Genomic DNA, 18,121 nt, shown 5'->3' with positions numbered 1-18,121 from the left:
TTGTATATAATTATAATAATAATAATATTACTACAACTGCTACTACAACAACTACTACCACTACCACTTCTACTTCTACCACTACTACCACTGCTACCACTACTTCTACTACTACTACTACTACTACTACTACTACTATTACTACTACTACTACTACTACTACTAATAATAATAATAATAATAATAATAATAATAATAATAATAATAATAATAATAATAATAATAATAATAATAATAATAACAAAAATAATAATAATACAGTCAACTCTGCTTAATTGCACACCCTAGAGATTTGGGTTAGTGTGTCGATTACGCGGCATGTGCGATTAAGTGGATAAGCTAAAAATAGCATCTAAGAACCAGCTTTCATGTGCCATTCATGTAGGACATTCCCAACTGAGTTATCTACAGGAATGGGACCATCATGTTCAAGTCATGGCTTCAGTCGTTTTCTTTTCTTTCTTCTCTTTCTTTTTCAGGTTTTATCGACAACATTATAGTTTGTACGAATAGTAATTGAGGCATTTAATCTAAGCTAAATTTTATGAGTTCAGCTTAAAATTCTTTTTTTCACATCAAGCTCACCCCGACATGATAATACTTTGAGAGGAGGGGTCAGAATTATCAGTCATGTTCCTCTGATGGGAAAAAGCAAGACAAAAAGCTAGCCCGTGTGGAGTTGCGAAATGCACAAGTGTTCACTAGCTAGTCAAGCCGATATGCACCTTGCTCACTCTACATGTGACGAGAAATTATGATACATTTGGCAGGTGGGCAAAAGCCATGGCTTTCAACTGGCTAGTGAACGCTTGTGCAACTCCCAGCACCTCTTAACTCACTCAATCCTAGAGATTTTTGCTACTTTTTATAATTGGAAAAAATCTATTAAAAATGAGCATGTACATGGAAAGACTTTTATTCAATTACCATTAACACATAAAGACGAAAAACATTAGCATCGATACTACGCCTTTAATTTGTGTCAGAAAAATGTAATAAATAGGCATGGGGTAAAAGTAACCCGGGTCAACTACGGATATAGTCGGTGTTAGGGTTGAGTGACTTAAGCTAGCTATTGCCCCACATGCCTCTCCTCAGGGAAAATGCTTGATACCAATCAAACCAGAATAAAGCACGATTGTTTCTACATACAATGAGATCAGCAGCACTGTTGGACGGAGCACAAGCTAGGATGCGACACGAAGGCACGAGTTGAAACACTTGCAGGATGGCCTCCACGACAGTGATTGTCTTTCCCGTACCTGAATGAAGATGGAATAAGATTGGCTCAAAGTCGGAAAAGTCATTTCACTATGGCAGTATAATCAAAAAATTATGATGTAAAATAGAAGCCTCGATTTTATTGACAAAAAAACAAGTGATTTAGACGTTTCAGGTTTGTCAACTAAACACAATGAATGAGAGATGATGGCATGGTGTTGTTAAAGCAAACATTCGTCCACATCATCTGTCTATGTTAATAAAAAAAAAACTTCTGTTCTATTCTATTATTATTATCATTTCTTTCTTTCAGCCTCACGTAGCAACATTTTCAATATTCAGAGGAAAAACTGAAAGCAATTCTATTTATTAATTCCTTATCTTTATTTATTTTATCTTTTTTCTTATTCTTAATCATAATATGGTTTGGACTTTTCTCTTATTTAAAATTTTGGGAAATTGAGGATAGCATCAGTAAACATATTTCCTCCAACTTATGACTTGCATACAAACAGTCTTATTTATACTTCATATATCTAATTTTTGTGTGGGATAGGCTTCTCACTCGCTCCTATTTGGTTAAATGGCTCATCTTTCATGAGACTCAAATTAAGTGATTCCTACTCACTCCATCCCCCTCATCCTCAATGGCATAAAACAATTTGTATACAAATTCATGCATTTATTTTTTCCAATGAAATTCTCTCAATAAACTGATTCAATTTTGGCTCGTAATTGGCTGGGTTTGAATAAGTTTGATTCTTGTTTGAGACTATTTATTTTTTATCAAATTATTTGATTCATTGGATTGTATGAATTCTATATTTATTGTAAGTGAAATTGATCAACTCATTTTACCTGGAGGACCAAATATAACGTAAGGCGTGGGTCTGCCCTCTCCAAGAACTATATTTCCAACCGCTTCTTTTTGCTCAGAATTCAACTGAGGATTAAAGAATTGAATCTCTGTCTGTTGTGTTTTGCCTACATCATAGAACACTTGGGGGCTTTGAAAAGACGCTTTTTCATGATTGGACGGTGAGAAACTCTGATGATTGTCAGGCTGACTTGATAAGGTGTGAAGGGCAAAGGTTGGATGAGACTTTATACCAGGAACACATTCGTTCGAGTTTTCCCTGCTTCTGTTGTTGAGAGGATGATGCTGACGATGATAATGCTGATGATGAGAGTCATTGGGTTTTGGTATGTTGCTATGGTAACTAATGTTTTTGTATGAATGATCTCCTTGACATTGACTCGATTTGGACTGGAGAACTGGTCTCATCTTTATCTGAGGGGTTTTCACATCAATACTGGACGGAAATAAAACTGTCAGAAATATTTTGGAAAAAAAGAAAAAGAAAGAAAAATGAGTATGTCGTACGTATTTTAAAAATTGGTAAATATTTCGAAATGCTTAGTGTACATATATGGTATTTATAAGACATTGTATATTTTAAAAACTAGAGCTTTTATATAGCGCAATATCCACTTAATGTGCTCAAAACGCTTTACAATGGGTCCCTGACCAACAGCAACAGGTAACATGTAGAACAATACATAACGCCTTTTAGGCAATATTACAATTTTTTTCTGACAGAGACAACGCTGTTGACTGCCAGGTACTATTTTATATCTGAGTACGGTGAAAGAATGTGAGTAAAGAGTCTTTTCTAAGGACTCAACTATGCACTGAGTGAGGCCCAAACCCAGGACCTTCCGATCCGAAAGCGAGTGTCATACCAATAGACCACATAGCCGCATGTTATTATTGAACAACACGATTCATATTCACAATGTCCTAAAATAAATTATTTATTTATGTGAACCACAGCGTAAAATTGCTATATCAATATAGGAATGGAGAGGATGCATCTCTAATCCAGAACTCCACATTTCGGATGCCTCCATTATCAGGGCGCGCAGGTTGCATCAGGGCGGATTGTTTTCTTCTATATTTGTACACTTTGGGGACTGATTTCACTATCCGGACAAAATACTGGCAACGGAGGTGTTCAGATTGAAGAGATATCACTGTTAGTCTAAAATTAAAATCATAAAAAAATATGAAATTTTAGGTTCACGTATTTGTGAAACTATATTGATTTAGCCGTAAAAACACAAAAACTAAACTCAAGTTTTATATTTTTGCCTATAAATTAAATTGTCAGCATCAATGTCATCCTGACATAATACCACTTTGAGATGATGAGTTACATGTTTTCCTCTCTACGGATGTGTACATATATGCAGGTCTGACATCCGAACCCACGTATGGGCCTAGTTTAACATTGTTGTATGGACAATATTTTGCGTCATTTTTAAAAATTTCCTTTACAACAATGATCTCATAAGGAATTGGGTTATCAGACCAGCAAATAAGTGCACGTTGCTCTCTACAAATGAATGCTTTGATGAGGACAAAATTAATTTTTCACACATTCATTTATGATTTGAAAAGAGAGCAAGTTTGTATCTGCATGATGATAATGATGACGATGATGATGATAATGATGATGATGATAATGATGACGATGATGATGATGATAATGATGATGATGATGATAATAATGATGATGATGATGATGATTACGATGATGATGATGATGATGATATTTTTGGAGGTGGTGGTGGTGGTGGCTGTGGTAATAGATTTGATGATGCTTTCACATGTTTTTATGGTTATCAGCCTAATTGTATGTGTGTGTATGTACATGTGTGTATGTGTATGAATATGTGTAACAGAGAGTTTGATGTGAATACTGTGATATTGACACTCACCAGCAGATCCTAGGTACTGAACAGCCATAGACACTGCCTGGTGACTTCGACGCAGGGGATTTCTTGAGAAATGAAAAAATAAATAAGGGAGAGAGAGAGTGGTTAACAACTAAAAATGCTTTCTAACATTGAAAAAAGAAAATAATATTCTAGATAACAAATTAATTTACATGAATGTCCAATAGTTTACACATGAAAAATATTTTTTAAGAACAAAGAAAATCCCCCAAAACAGTGTCTTCCTTTATGCCTTTCAGAATAATATTGCTCTCTCTAACTCAGAAAAAGAAAGAAAAAAGTACTTCTTCAGAGCCATTTGCCGGAGTTTATCTCGGTTTCTACAGCGTGAAACAGACAATAGCAATCGATTGCTACCCTTTAGCACTTTCCACCACATCTAACAGACCCAGCTACTCAATCAATGCTGGGTGGAAAGGAGGGGGAGGGGGGGGGGGGGGGTCAGAAAAAAATCTTGACTGCATCCAAGATCGATCAAGATCCCTTTGATTGTGAAGCGAGTGCTCTGCCAACTGAGTTATCGGGACCCCCCTACCTCAGAAAGCTAACCTCAAAATGAATAGATTAATATCCCATATTACGATGAAGAAAAATTACACAAAATAAATTTATTTTGGTCTTGACGAATTACTTTAGTAACAAACAAACAAAACCAAAAAAAAATGTATTCCTTCACTCCAACATCAACAACACTTACCACAGCTACATTTAAAAAGCATTTATAAAAAAAATGATGCAAACCTATTAAATGTGAAAATAACGTCGTAGTCTTCATCATTATAGCGACAATGGAACTCTGGTGAAAACTTGAGGTGGACAGCCGTGCTTGTCAGCTATCGTGAAAAAATAAACAAGACAATAAAATGTAGTCAGATAACAATAAATATAAATAAAAGAAAGAAAGAAAATAATAATACGTGGGGGTTGCTATTTTACAAGTCACATTTAATTAATTGATTTCTAAGACAGCAGCTATGAAAGAGAGAGAGAGTGAGAGATAGAGAGAGAGAGAGAGAGAGAGAGAGAGAGAGAGAGAGAGAGAGAGAGAGAGAGAGAGAGAGAGAGAGAGAGAGAGAGAGAGAGAGAGAGGAGAGAGAGAGAGGAGAGAGAGAGAGAGAGAGAGAGAGAGAGAAGAGAGAAGAGAAGAGACAGAGAGACACAGAGAGAGAGAGAGAGAAGAGAGAGAGTTTAGTAACCCTATTCAAAATGTTTTTTCCGAATTTGTGCATTATGGTAAAATACAAGAGAATTATATATCATAATATTTTAAACATATGTCTCAAGTTTAGAGTTTATGGCAAGTTTGGAGTCTGCTCCACACGCTAAGAACAAACCTAGTCTGAAGACGAAAGCAATCTGGTAATATAATATGAATCAAAAATATTCTAGATAAAAATGAAATTAAATGTATTTCGGTACAGTATGACCGGACAGTCTGAACAATACCTGAAGCTTGGAAACATAAAAGAAGTGATCAAGCTCCAATCGTAGTTAAAATATATGAGTACAATAATCAGCAGAGCATTACTCTGATAGGATACCTTAATATTTACTTCGAAAAGCAGGGGAAAAAAAACCTCAACCAAACAAACAAATAACGAGTATTTATATTGCACGGAGGTTCCTAGCCCATTGAAACACTTCATATGTAGGGCGAGACATGATGCCTCTTAGGCAATATTACATTTTATTTTCAAACAAAGACAATTCTATTAATGGCCAGGTACGCATTTTACACCTGAATGCAGTGAGAGAATGTGAGCTAAGAGCCTTATCAAACAAACTAAATTCTGTACTGCTCAGAGCGAAAATCGAACCCTTGACTTTTCAGTCTGAGGTGAGTGTCATATCACAAGACCACATAGCCGCACAAACCTGTCACGGACAACAAATGAAAAAATCTGTCTATTTTATGAGGGGAGAAAATCTGAATTAAAAATCAAAATCACAATCCACCCAAAACATGGGATTTCTTTAATTTTACTTTTAATTATAGTTACTATACTGCTTTATAAAACTATGTAAATAATCTTTTATCAACCTCGTGTACGTATCCTTCATAGCTGGGTCCTTCGGGGTCGTGCGGGATGGTGAGGATGACACGGTCGCCAATCAAAACAGATGGCCGTCCCTCAGCCAGACCCGGCACTGTCAAGGACAGGAACTCTCCCACACGTTGAAGACAAACCTGGTATGGAGATAATTGCATAAAGCTAAATAGTGTGATTAGGTCATAAAGTGATGTAAAAATAAAGTAAGTCCAACATTTGAGAATTGCCCTTTTAGTAGGTCAATGCTGGAGCTGTCAGGTGAAAAGATAATTTTTTTTTAATTTAAATTTTTATAAATTTTTTAATAAATTCACTTTATTCATCCCCATGGGGAAATTTGTCTTTAGGATCTATTCCAAGGGAAGACTGGCTTATAATTGGCTTATGTAGTACAGGAACAAAATTCATAATGACAAAAAAGATTAAATTAAGTCTCAGCATTTGACTAAAAAACCCAGTAATTCAGTAAACATATATCTCAATTTCTACAATGAAACGGTTGGGTTAGGAAGGTAACAACCATTGCGCATGCTTAATTTTTACCCTGTCCAAGTCAAATTCCCGAATGTCCGTGTTCATCTGAATTTCCTCCAAATGCAAAAGAGTTGACATTCGTCTGACGTAATTGGAAAAACACAGCTCCTACAAATGAAAATCACAGGAGGAAAATAGAAAATTATTAACACAGATGTAAGGAACAATACGTTAAACTCTAATAAACTAAGTATACGTTATAACACTATGACCATAAGACTTAGTAACTTGATCAGTAGAGTACCCCAACTCATAGGCAAATGAACTTGGTTGCATGACTTCTTCAAAATATGTAAGTCAAAGAGGAGGTGAGACCGGTTGTTTTATTTTCTGTTATATTTATAAACATGGATAGAAATACCTATGTAATTCTCCAGAGCCATTAGGCCAATGAAGCCGGAGTTAATTCCAACATCTATAGCGTAAAACAGACAGAATAGCAATTGCTTGCTTTCCTTGGATAAGATGCTAGTCTATCGCAAAGTATTTTATGCCAGATTTAACAGACCCAGCTAGCCTGTCACTGCTGGGTGGACAGGGGGTTCCAAAAAAAAAATTTGGACTGCACCGGGGTCAATCTCGGTCCAATTGATTTTGAAGTGAGTGCTCTACCAAGTGAGCTATCGTGACCCCCAAAGGAATGAAATTGACATTACTCAACTCTTTGTTATTATTTTTAGACAGCCACTTAGCTATTAGAATTCACTAAATTATATCATTCAGGCTTTAACATCAAAGGTTACACACAGTTTTTGTGTGTTGGTATGCTTAATTTGGCTGGAGAATGTTGTGAGTATATTACTTAAATGCACAGTGTCAACAGCATAAAAGATAACTGTGAACTTTTAACCTGCATCAAGTAGGGTGCAAAGTCAGTTAGCTCCCTTTGCTCTCTGACACTGTCTGCCAGGTTGGCCGGGACGGAGAAATGTGGAAGTTTGACTGGTAGAATGGTGCTACGGCTAAAACTGAGGAAGAGATTTGGAGGTAAAAAGAAATTAGTGATAATAATGAGAAGGGGTTGAGAAGGGGTGATTACACGATTTAGCATTATGACTTAGCAAGTTTTTCCTTGTGTACTTTTGAGTTTTAGACAATGATGATGATGGCGATGATTATGATGATGATGATGAGGCTATGTGGTCTAGTAGTAAGACACTCGCTTTTGGTCCGGAAGGTCCTGGGTTCAAGCCTCACTTGACGCATAATTGAGTCCTTGGAAAAGGCTCTATACTAACATTCTCTCAACGTACTCAGGTGTAAAATGAGTACCTGGCCATTAACAGCGTTGTCTTTGTCAAAAAAAATGGTAATATCGCTTAAAAAGCGTCCTACATGTTAAGTGTTGCTGTTGAACAGGGACCCCTTGTAAAGCGCTTTGAGCATGTTTCGTGGATATTGCGCTATATAAAAGCTCATTTTTTATGATGATGTTGACGAAGACTATCAGCAATAATGACAAAAGTTATATCAAATAATACAGCAAACACTCACAACATTGAAGCTGACAACAACAATTATGGTGATGCCAATGATAAAGTCAATAAATGAATTAGTTGGGAATAAGATATGCAATAAGTAACATATTAACAGCAAGAGTGATAATGATGGAGAATGAATGATACGAACAATTTGGGCTTTTGACCAGGAACCAGCCAGGAGGAATTCATATCCCTATTATTTTGTCTGCTTGTGTATCGCTTGGATCTGGTAGATGATGAGAGAATATATCATAAATTAATGCATATAAATATATTATGAATAATATATATATATAAATTCCTATATATATATTCCTATATAGGCAGGTTTTTGAGTAGTAATAGTATATGCACTTTGTGTTACCTATTGTCTTTGTATGTTTAGCACCTAAACATAATTGTACGGCTATGTGGTCTTGTGGTATGACATTCGGAAGGTCCTGGGTTCAAGCCTCACTCAGGGCATAGTTGAGTCTTTGGAAAAGGCTTTTTACTCACATTCTCTTACTGGACCCATGTGTAAAATGAGTACCTGGTCATTAAAAGCGTTGTCTCTGTCTGAAAAAATTATATTATCGCCTTACAGGCATCATGTCTTGTCCTAAATGTTAAAAGTTGCTGTTGGACAGGGACCCCTTGTAAAGCGCTTTGAGTATGGTTAGTGGATATTGCGCTATATAAAAGCTCAAGATTTATTTTGAGTAGTAATAGTATATGCAATTTGTGTTACGTATTGTCTTAGTACGTGAAGCACCTAAGAGCATTTTGTGGATTCTGCGTGCTATAAAAATAAATTATTTCATATTACATTATATATAAAATAAGTGAGTTTTTGGTATTGTTGTGACTAGAATTGAAATGAATCAGCACTTCGAACCAAATGAAAACTGCATTAGTTATTAATCACATTAGTGTAACGTCTTAGGCCAAATTGAATGCAATGCACAAATGAGGAGATCAGAATCAAAAAGTACAAAGTCTGTGTTGCTAGTTTTGAGAAAATGAGGAAAACCTTAATCTGTTACTGTGTAAAAGATATGCATCCACTGTTTCATTTACCCCAATCAAGTACACAGAGCGTTTTGATTTTCCCCAAATTAAGGGGAAGTAACAATCTTATTTTTCTTTTAATTATGACTTCTATTATCTCCACACAGCCAAGAAGTGGCCTTAGTACCTTTGATCCTTACCTCCTCAAATAATCAATACAGATTGTTTCGCAATTTCTACTGGTGTGTGTTGAGATGAAGAATAAACAAAAAGTACCCATAAATACTTCAATTAATTGGATGTAGATGCAGAAATTTACAATTTACAGTTCAAAGACATAATTTAGAATTTATGTCATTGTATTCAGGCCCATCTTTCTTTCTTTTTTTTTTTTATATCCTGGTTTGAGGGCCCTGATAGCTCAGATGGTAGAGCACTCGCTTCACACGTAAAGGGACTGAGATTGATCTTGGAAGAAGTCGAGATCTTTTTACTGATCTCCCTCTGTCCACCCAGCAGGGATTGGGTAGCTGGCTCAGTAAGATCTGGTGGAAAGTATTCTGCAATAGACTAGTGTCCTATCCAAAGGGTAGCAAGCAATGCTATTGTCCTTACACACTATAGAAACTGGGATATACTCTGGCTCCATGGGCCTATTGGTTCTGAAGGACCACTACTTTATCCTGGTTTCTAGATTGTAAGATGGACAATAACAATTGCTCACTACACTTTGAGTAAAAGGCTTATCTAGAACTTGCAAATGTCGTAGTGAATGTCTATTGGACATTGTTTATTTTTCTTTTTTTATTTCCAAGACTATAATAATCTGGATGGACACTTAAACTAAGAAAGAATTTGGTCTAACTTGGTCTAAAATAAATAAAGAAAGTCCTGTGAATCTTGAATTTAAAGGAATAATTGAAGGATTTTAAAAAAGTTTTGTCATTAAAATATGCGTCTTTTCGGATGTTTATTTTCTTTAACCTGTAAGCCTCAGACTTGCTTGAAAGTGGGACAACTCGTGTACATCTCCACTGACATCTTCCCTGAGATGTTTCAACACATACTGCATTGACACTGTCATTTTTACGAGGTCTGAAGCCATTGACACACACCGACCTAGAAAAATACACCTAAAACCGAAATATGGAAAATAAAAATTCTGCATTAAATAAATTTTACTTTAAAGGAGACTAGTATCCTAACCACAAAGGTAGCAAAAAATTGTTGGCGTCTGTTTAAAACTAATGATATAGAATAACATTATAGTTTCAGCTCCTTGAATCGTATAGTTAAAAAAAAAACACCCAAAAAATTTAGAATTTATATAGCGCAATATCCACTTAATAAGCTCAAAGTGCTTTACAAGACATCCCTAGCCAAGAGCAACACTTAAAACGTTAGATTATGTGTATTATAATTTGTTTCCAACAGAGACAACACTGTTAACAGCCAGGTATTCATTTTACACCTTAGTACGGTGAGAGACACAGCAACAAGAGACAGAAAGATGTGGAGGAGAACTGTGAAAGAAGCCTCTTACGCCATGGAACTTGATGACGATATGGTGAGAGAATGTGGGCAGACTTTTCCAAGGACTCAACTATGCACCACTCAGCGTGGGGCTCAAACCCAGGACCTTCCAATCCAAAGGTGAGTGTCATACCACATGACCGTTTAGCTGCACTTTGGTTCAGAGGATCTCTCTCATAAAAATGACTCATTGCCTCAATCTAGTGTTTTATCAAGTTAATTTAAACCAGATGAAGTTAAAAATCTTATTCTTATACCAAATCGTATAAAATTTGAGTCATGTTTAAAAAATTTTTAATGTTTAATGTGAGGAATGAGGAAGCCTCTTTCACTTGCTTGACGATAATTTCAATTTTCAGTTTCAAGTTCTTTTTCAACATAATACCAGAATAATAATCATAATAATAATAATAATAATAATAATAATAACAACATGATAATCAATAATAATAATAATAAATGAATAAAATATAAAAATGTCTAAGAATCACACAGACCTCTGAGTTGATGTAGCCATGATCTGCCAAGATAGCTGTAATTTGGCCTTCTATCTCCTTACTGCGTAAAGGATTGACCTGATGTGCCGATCGACGAGTGATAGTCTTACACTCATCCCACTCACTGGGATCTATGCAACAGATGAAAGATAATTAAAAATTAATCATTTATTTGAAAAGAAAAAAGTAAACAAGTGAGATTTGATGCATCCCATAACAGTAACAGAGAGATGATTTACAAGGAAAAAAAATCAGCTCTCAAAAAAGAGGAACTATACATTTGACTACCTACCTGCCAGTTATGGATCTCTGCCAGAACCAGAAAAAAAAACAAACAAAACAGCAATGTCAATCAAGAACAATAACGAGAGCAACATGGAATAAGGGAATCTATATGGGATAGAAGACACAGCAAATGACTTCTCTGACCACCATGGGAGGTTAAAAGACCCCAACCAGGTCATAAAATCTTGATCTAACAACACACAAAACACAAGAGAGCAGTATCATGGGAAAGGTAACATAAGCCTCCATCTTTAGGAGGCATGATATGATAAATAATGAAAAAAAGAGACGAATCCAATTTCAATTTTCATTTTTTTAAACTTGAGCTTTGATATAGCGCAATATCCACTAAATGTGCTGAAAGTATTTTACAAGGGATCCCTGAACAACAGCAACATGTAACATGTAGAACGAGACATGACGCCTGTTAGGCGATATTACAATTTTTTTCCAACAGACAACGCTGTTAACGGCCAGGTACTTATTGTACACCTGAGTATGGTGAGAGAATTTGAGTGAAGAGCCTTCTCCAAGGACTCAACTATGTGCTGAGCGAGGTCCAAACCCTTCCGACCAGAAAGCGAGTGTCATACCACAAGACCACATAGCTGCACTTTCAATTTTCATATGCATGAATGGACTTAAACAAACCTCCTTGCATATGGCCAGGTACTCATTTACACTTGAGTTGAGAAGAATTATGGATGCAGAGTAACTTAGCCAAAAATATAATGCTGGGGCAGGCAGTGATTTCCAAACATTGTGACCTATACTGTCACTGACAAACTCAACATTTCACTTTGCCACAAAAATGAAGCATGATACACTTCAGTCACTTATGCAACAATTAAAAAAATTTTTAATTCAAACTAAGCGCCTGTAACCTCAGTCTTATGTTATAAATCAAAAAATAAAAACCCCATATAAACCTGTCTTGTTTTCCTCTGTCTCTGTGACAAAGGCCGACACCCAATCTCCCTTGGCAGGCACAAATCCACCATCACAATCAGCCAGTGTAAAGGTGATATCATCATCGATACATCCAGATTCCTTTGAGAATGAGGTCACTGTCCCTACAACCACTGACTTCTGGAGGTCGCGAATGTCAACTTCCTTTGCAAGTTTGTCACAGTCTGCTTCCCAGCATTGTTCCTTGACTATGACTTGTTTGGCATACCAACCGCCATCCTCGTGGAGTCGAACAGCTGTTACCTGGACTTTGTCATCCACCTAAAATGTGGAAAATCAAATTCTAAGTTTTAGCTTAATATTATTCTTCAACTCGAAAGAATAACCTTAAAACAGCACCTCCATTATAAAGCCATCTTTAATAGGACTATACACATTTTTTTTCTTTTAAATATGCCCTTCTGTGCGCAGACCTGCCAATCCTTCATATTCCAAAAGAGGAATCAGTAGGTCAGAAAATAGGAATTTAAAACAAGTAATAGGAATCTTTTAACAATGGATAATTCTGTATCAAAATTACCACCAACTTTTCCACCAAATACATAAAGACAGTATTTGGGCACAGCTGGAAAAATGACACATATCATATGTATTAGGTAATGGAATGAGGAAGGGGGAAAGGACTGCAATTAATTTTCCTACTTAGCTCACTTTTGGCAATCATTTTTTTTTTACCTACCAAAACATCAATCGAAACCAAACCTAAAAACAGGGCACTTCTCCTTCTCAAAACAATTATTGTGTTGAGTTCAGTTTTTGGGGAGGTTTTTTTCAATTCTTTTCTTTTCTTAGACTACCTTGAGAACCAGATCCCTGCCGCCATGAATGTCATCAAAACAAAAGTAGATGTCCCCATCAATGAGCCCATGACTGTGGTAAACATGGGTAACAGTGCCATCTACTGTCTTTGTCTGGATTTCTTCATTTGACTGGATCCCAAATGGAGCTTCTAAAAATGGCAAAGTGGGCTGGAGAGATCCTTCCTCATTGTAATATGATTGAGTAAGGTGGCAATCATCGTCATTTTTTTCATCCTCATCATCATCATCATCATCATTACTTTTGTTTCCAAGAAACCATCCAATAGCACTGGAAAGTAGACTGTACATCTGGTAACAATGAGAATGAAAATTGTTATTTGAAATTGCAAGTCCTATTTTGATATAGCGCAATCAGCACTCATACTAATAAACACTAATTATATGATTTTAATGTGTTTAGTCAGAGAAGAAAGAAGAATGCCTCTCTACAAGGGCAAGGGTTTGAAGCTAACAGCAACACAGGACACTTGTAAGACATAATGACATTTTATTATTTTTTTATTTTGACAGAGACAAAGCTGTTACCGGCCAAAATTTTATTTTCTTTTCTTTCATAACTAAACAAAGATTCCTCAGCCTCACCTGACTGACCCTGCCTCATTCAACTAGGCAGTTTAGTGTGCAGCAGCAGTGGGAGTCAAATTGTGACCCAACTCACCCACAAGAAAGTTTGTGACTGGAAATTGAATTTCGCTTTTAGGGTGGTTCAGTAAAACATGCTCAACTTTGTTATGAAGAGAAATATCACAGATATTTTTGCATCATTTTTTTTCGTCTTTCAGTTTCAGTGCTGAATAACGAGAAATACATCAAATATTTCAGGAGTTATGTGAAGCTAAAATTTGACAATTTTCAAATGCATTAAAATATTTTATATCCAGTATCGGCTTTTAAAATAAAAATGCTTGTTGTTACTAACTTTATTCATGCCAAATTTCAGGACTCTATATCACTGCGCAGACACTTCTAAAGTCCCTGCCGAAAAGTCATGATCTCATTATCTTCTCATCATGACTGCCTGATGATATCAATAATCATATTGAAAACTTTTAATATTTTTAATTAAGTTCATAATTTATGTATTATCAGTATTATCATATTAATTTTATATTTTAATACTTGTATTTCAACTTTTTTATGGGCAATTTATTGTTTTTATTTTTAAATGTTTTTATTTGTTATATTTGTAGAATCCGAAATTAACAATATCGATATTTAAAAATACTAAATTGCTTTCATTTAATTTTATTCTCTCATCAAATCATCAAGACGTGTATATATAAAAACAAACAAAAACAAACAAAAACAAACAAAAAAAACAAAAGTTCGTATTTTTTAAATCCTTATAATTTAATGTCACTTTGCTGGATCTGTTTCGACGTGCACTTTTTGCAGGTCTGATAACCCAATTCATTTTGGGCTCATTGTTGTAATGGAAAGGTCAAAAAATGATGCAAAATATTGTCCATTACAACAATGTTAAACTAGGACCATAAGCGAGTTCGGATGTCAGACCTGCATATATGTACATGTCGGTCTGGTTTGTTCCGACATAATACCCGATTCAGGAGGTGGGTCACATTTATTAAGTTTCTGCTTTATACATTTGTTTGTATTGATTTTATGACGACATAACAGACGCGTGCAACAGAGCAAAGAATTTTGACATGCTGGCGATTTTACCCGGTGAAAGATTAATGATAATTATTATCATTCTTATCAAAATAAGCTTTTCCTTGCGAAAACATTGTGTTCAAATCAGTTTTCCATTTCCTTTTTTTTTTTAAATTACATTAGACGTGTTTTGTTTTGTTTTCCTTTTGTTTTTTTCTTTTTGTTTTGTTTTTATTTTTATTTTTTGTTTGTTTTGTTTTCCTTTTGATTTTGTATTTTTTTTATGTTTCTTTCTCTCTTTTTTACTTCCTTTCTTTCTTTTCTTTCCTTTTTGTTTTGTTGTTGTTGTTGCTGTTGTTGTTGTTGTTGTTGTTGCCAGAATGTTACTTTCTATTCATGATTGGAAAATTATTATCCAGTCGGTAACTATAAATAACACATAATAATTATTTTTATCCCGCACAATGCCTATTGTTGAAAACCCTTATTGCTTTACATCATAATATATGTTTTTACAAGCATTTGTCAAACACAAACAGCGTATTCCGTCATATAACTTGTTTTGCAAAAACTTAGATACAATAATTGTTGCAAGTTGTTATCACATTCTAATGGTCTGTATAATTTCAACTGATGGTTAGAAGTTATAGTTAAATCTTGAGAACTCAGACATTGAGAGAGAGGGGAAAGGTAGGGGGTGGGGGGAGGGATAGACTTATTGAATTGTCAGACCAAACAACTATGTAATAGTAATAGTGATAAGCCCAACGTGGTTTAGCAGAATTTTTAAAAACCACTTTTCTTCTAATTAAAAGAGACATACATTCTGGTTTGTGTGAATCCTTTTCAATTTATTTCAACTTTTTCATTTTGCCATTTTTTAAATGAAATTAAACTGCCAGGTTAAAATTAAAAATTCCAAAAAAACTAATTATGCAACATGTTATCATGTGTGTCATCTATTTAATCATCAACGGCACCAGATTTATATCACAACTTAACTTTCCAACTTTTGATCATTTTCAGGTAAAAATTAGTCTGAAATTTCCTCAGACTTGACTTTACTTTGAACTGTCATGACCATATTTCTAATCAAGATAGAAACAACATTCAAATTGTTTTATAATCAGAGTTGCTCATATTAGTTATTAATTTCAAGTGCCAGTGCCAGTGCAAGAGGTACACTTTGAATTTTTAGTTATATTGAATTCTCAACTTGGGCTTGGGACTGAGTCTATCTAGTCTATACTTAACTTAATATGACTAATTTTTGAAACAGAGGTCAGAGTCAGAGGTAGTTTATTTTTCAAAAACATTTGTCTTTAACATGAAGGCATGCTCAAGGCGAAGTGGCCTAGAAGGCGTTGACTCTTCTTAGAAGTAGAATTATAGAAGAAGGCGCGCCTCTCTACTACTATCTAGCTAACTTCTACTAAGACTAAGAATCTAGAGTTAGTGTAGAGCCGACAAAGCGCTCAAACAGGCTACAAGCATGTCAAAAAAAATACTACAAATCCCACAAACCTCTCTATTATTTAAAAATGAACCGCATCCTATAGTCTTGAATTCGTATTCTGGAATTGTTTTCCCTCGAGAAACTTTTTTCTGTCAAATTTATTAATGTTCAATGTATCTTAGATTTCATGGAAATGAAATGAAAGCGAAAGCAAAGAATTTCTTTTCCCTCACTTATTGAAGAGGTCTCGAGTGTGTCGGAAAGGGGGAGGGGGGGGGGGGGGGGGGGGGTATGCGAACCTTCTCCTTCTTCTTCTTCTTCTTCTTCTTCTTCTTCTTCTTCTTCCATAAATCCTACAACTAACGTTACCTCCAACGCCGCCCGCCGCCACCACCACCACCACCACCATCATCGTCATCATCATCATCGTCATCATCGTCATCATCATCATCATCATCATCATCATCATCATCATCATCATCATCATCTTTGACGTCCAACGAAGGATGTTCTACTGATATAATAATATTTGTGTATAATATACACGAATGGCGAAACTCACGACATTGTGCTGCCTCTATCATCAACCAAAATATCACGAATGATATTTTAAATAAATGCAAGAAAACAATTGACAAATTAAAAAAAAAATCAAATCATTGCTTCGGAATTATACTAGTATTATGGAACAGACTATTATCATAGAAATACTAACAATACTGATGATGATGATGATGATAATAATACTAATGATAATAATAATAAGAAGAATAGTAATAACATAATAATAATAATAATAAATAATAATATAACAATATTAATAATAATATAATGATAATAATAATATAATAATAAATAATAATAATAATAATAATAATAATAATAATAATAATAATAATAATAATAATAATAATATAATAATAATAATAATAATAATAATAATAATAATTAATAATAATAATAATAATAATAATAATAATAATAATAATAACAATAATAATAATAATAATAATAATAATAATAACAATAATAACAACAATAATAACAATAATAATAATAATAATAATAATAATAAAAATCAATAATCCCAATAATGAGAATATATAAGTAAAAGTAAATATAAATAAAAGAAAAAAAAAATCAAAGAGCATGGGGATGAAAGTAAAAAAGAAAAGAAAAGAATGAAGATTAAAAAAAAAAAAAAAAAAAAAAGTAAGAACCGTGTCCGACTATGTTAGACGGGCTATCAACAGCCGACCATTCACGGGTGCGATCCCACTACTGCGTGACACGGGGACTTTTGCCTGCTGGGTTTCCCCCTGGGCCGGTTCGTCCCTCCTTAGACAACCTGGAGGTCTCGAGCTCCCCAAGACCACCATATTGATGCCAGGCTTAGTGCGGACACCCGATCGACATGGTGCGACTGAAGACAGGACCCCGTCCTCAAACCGTCCCCGACTCAAGCTTCCAGGTAGCTGGATTACAGGAGCACGCCACAACTCCCAGCGATAGTGGGGATGCAAACACGGTTTATATAGTGAGGCAATGACAATGTGGTCTTGTTTGGTCTCGTTGTGATTGGTATGATTTCATTTGATCGAATCTGGATGTTCCATTGCTTTAAATTGCAGTATCTGGTCGTGTTTTATAAAATTATTCCTCGAAAGTTCGATTTTTATCTGCATTCAGTGAGTTTACTGCGCATGTCCGTACCCTCGTTTTGACCAAATTTATTTTAAGCTCCACGTCATCCTCTTGTTGACAAAGTTGTCACGATAGCATCGAGAAAGCGAATTTTAGTTTTGTTCAGCAATTTTTACTTTAAACATAGAAAGAGTTTGATTTCCCGTAAAATACATTAATAATTATA

At 34.9% G+C, this 18,121-nt stretch overlaps 1 protein-coding gene across 1 annotated transcript in view; it reads right to left on the bottom strand.

The window, feature by feature from the left end:
- The window catches only part of LOC144975203 (RNA helicase Mov10l1-like), a 35,613-nt gene extending 19,133 nt beyond the window's left edge, over nucleotides 1-16,480 (bottom strand). The window contains exons 1-13 of the mRNA XM_078919044.1: nucleotides 16,320-16,480; nucleotides 13,158-13,469; nucleotides 12,321-12,621; nucleotides 11,107-11,237; nucleotides 10,061-10,209; nucleotides 8,235-8,312; nucleotides 7,456-7,573; nucleotides 6,615-6,713; nucleotides 6,062-6,208; nucleotides 4,762-4,853; nucleotides 4,003-4,064; nucleotides 2,080-2,550; nucleotides 1,153-1,262 (exon numbers count right to left, since the gene is read on the bottom strand). Of these exons, the coding sequence (XP_078775170.1) occupies nucleotides 1,153-1,262; nucleotides 2,080-2,550; nucleotides 4,003-4,064; nucleotides 4,762-4,853; nucleotides 6,062-6,208; nucleotides 6,615-6,713; nucleotides 7,456-7,573; nucleotides 8,235-8,312; nucleotides 10,061-10,209; nucleotides 11,107-11,237; nucleotides 12,321-12,621; nucleotides 13,158-13,469 (2,070 nt within the window). The 5' untranslated portion in view covers nucleotides 16,320-16,480. The remainder of the gene's footprint in view (nucleotides 1-1,152; nucleotides 1,263-2,079; nucleotides 2,551-4,002; nucleotides 4,065-4,761; nucleotides 4,854-6,061; nucleotides 6,209-6,614; nucleotides 6,714-7,455; nucleotides 7,574-8,234; nucleotides 8,313-10,060; nucleotides 10,210-11,106; nucleotides 11,238-12,320; nucleotides 12,622-13,157; nucleotides 13,470-16,319) is intronic.
- Between the last annotated feature and the right edge of the window lie 1,641 nt (nucleotides 16,481-18,121).

The sequence above is a fragment of the Berghia stephanieae genome, chromosome 6, assembly GCF_034508935.2.
Source record: "Berghia stephanieae isolate SIO BIC M18660-M18661 chromosome 6, UCSD_Bste_1.3, whole genome shotgun sequence".
In the NCBI taxonomy this organism is placed as follows: Eukaryota; Metazoa; Mollusca; class Gastropoda; order Nudibranchia; family Aeolidiidae; genus Berghia; species Berghia stephanieae.
This window is presented reverse-complemented; position numbering and strand designations above follow the sequence as displayed.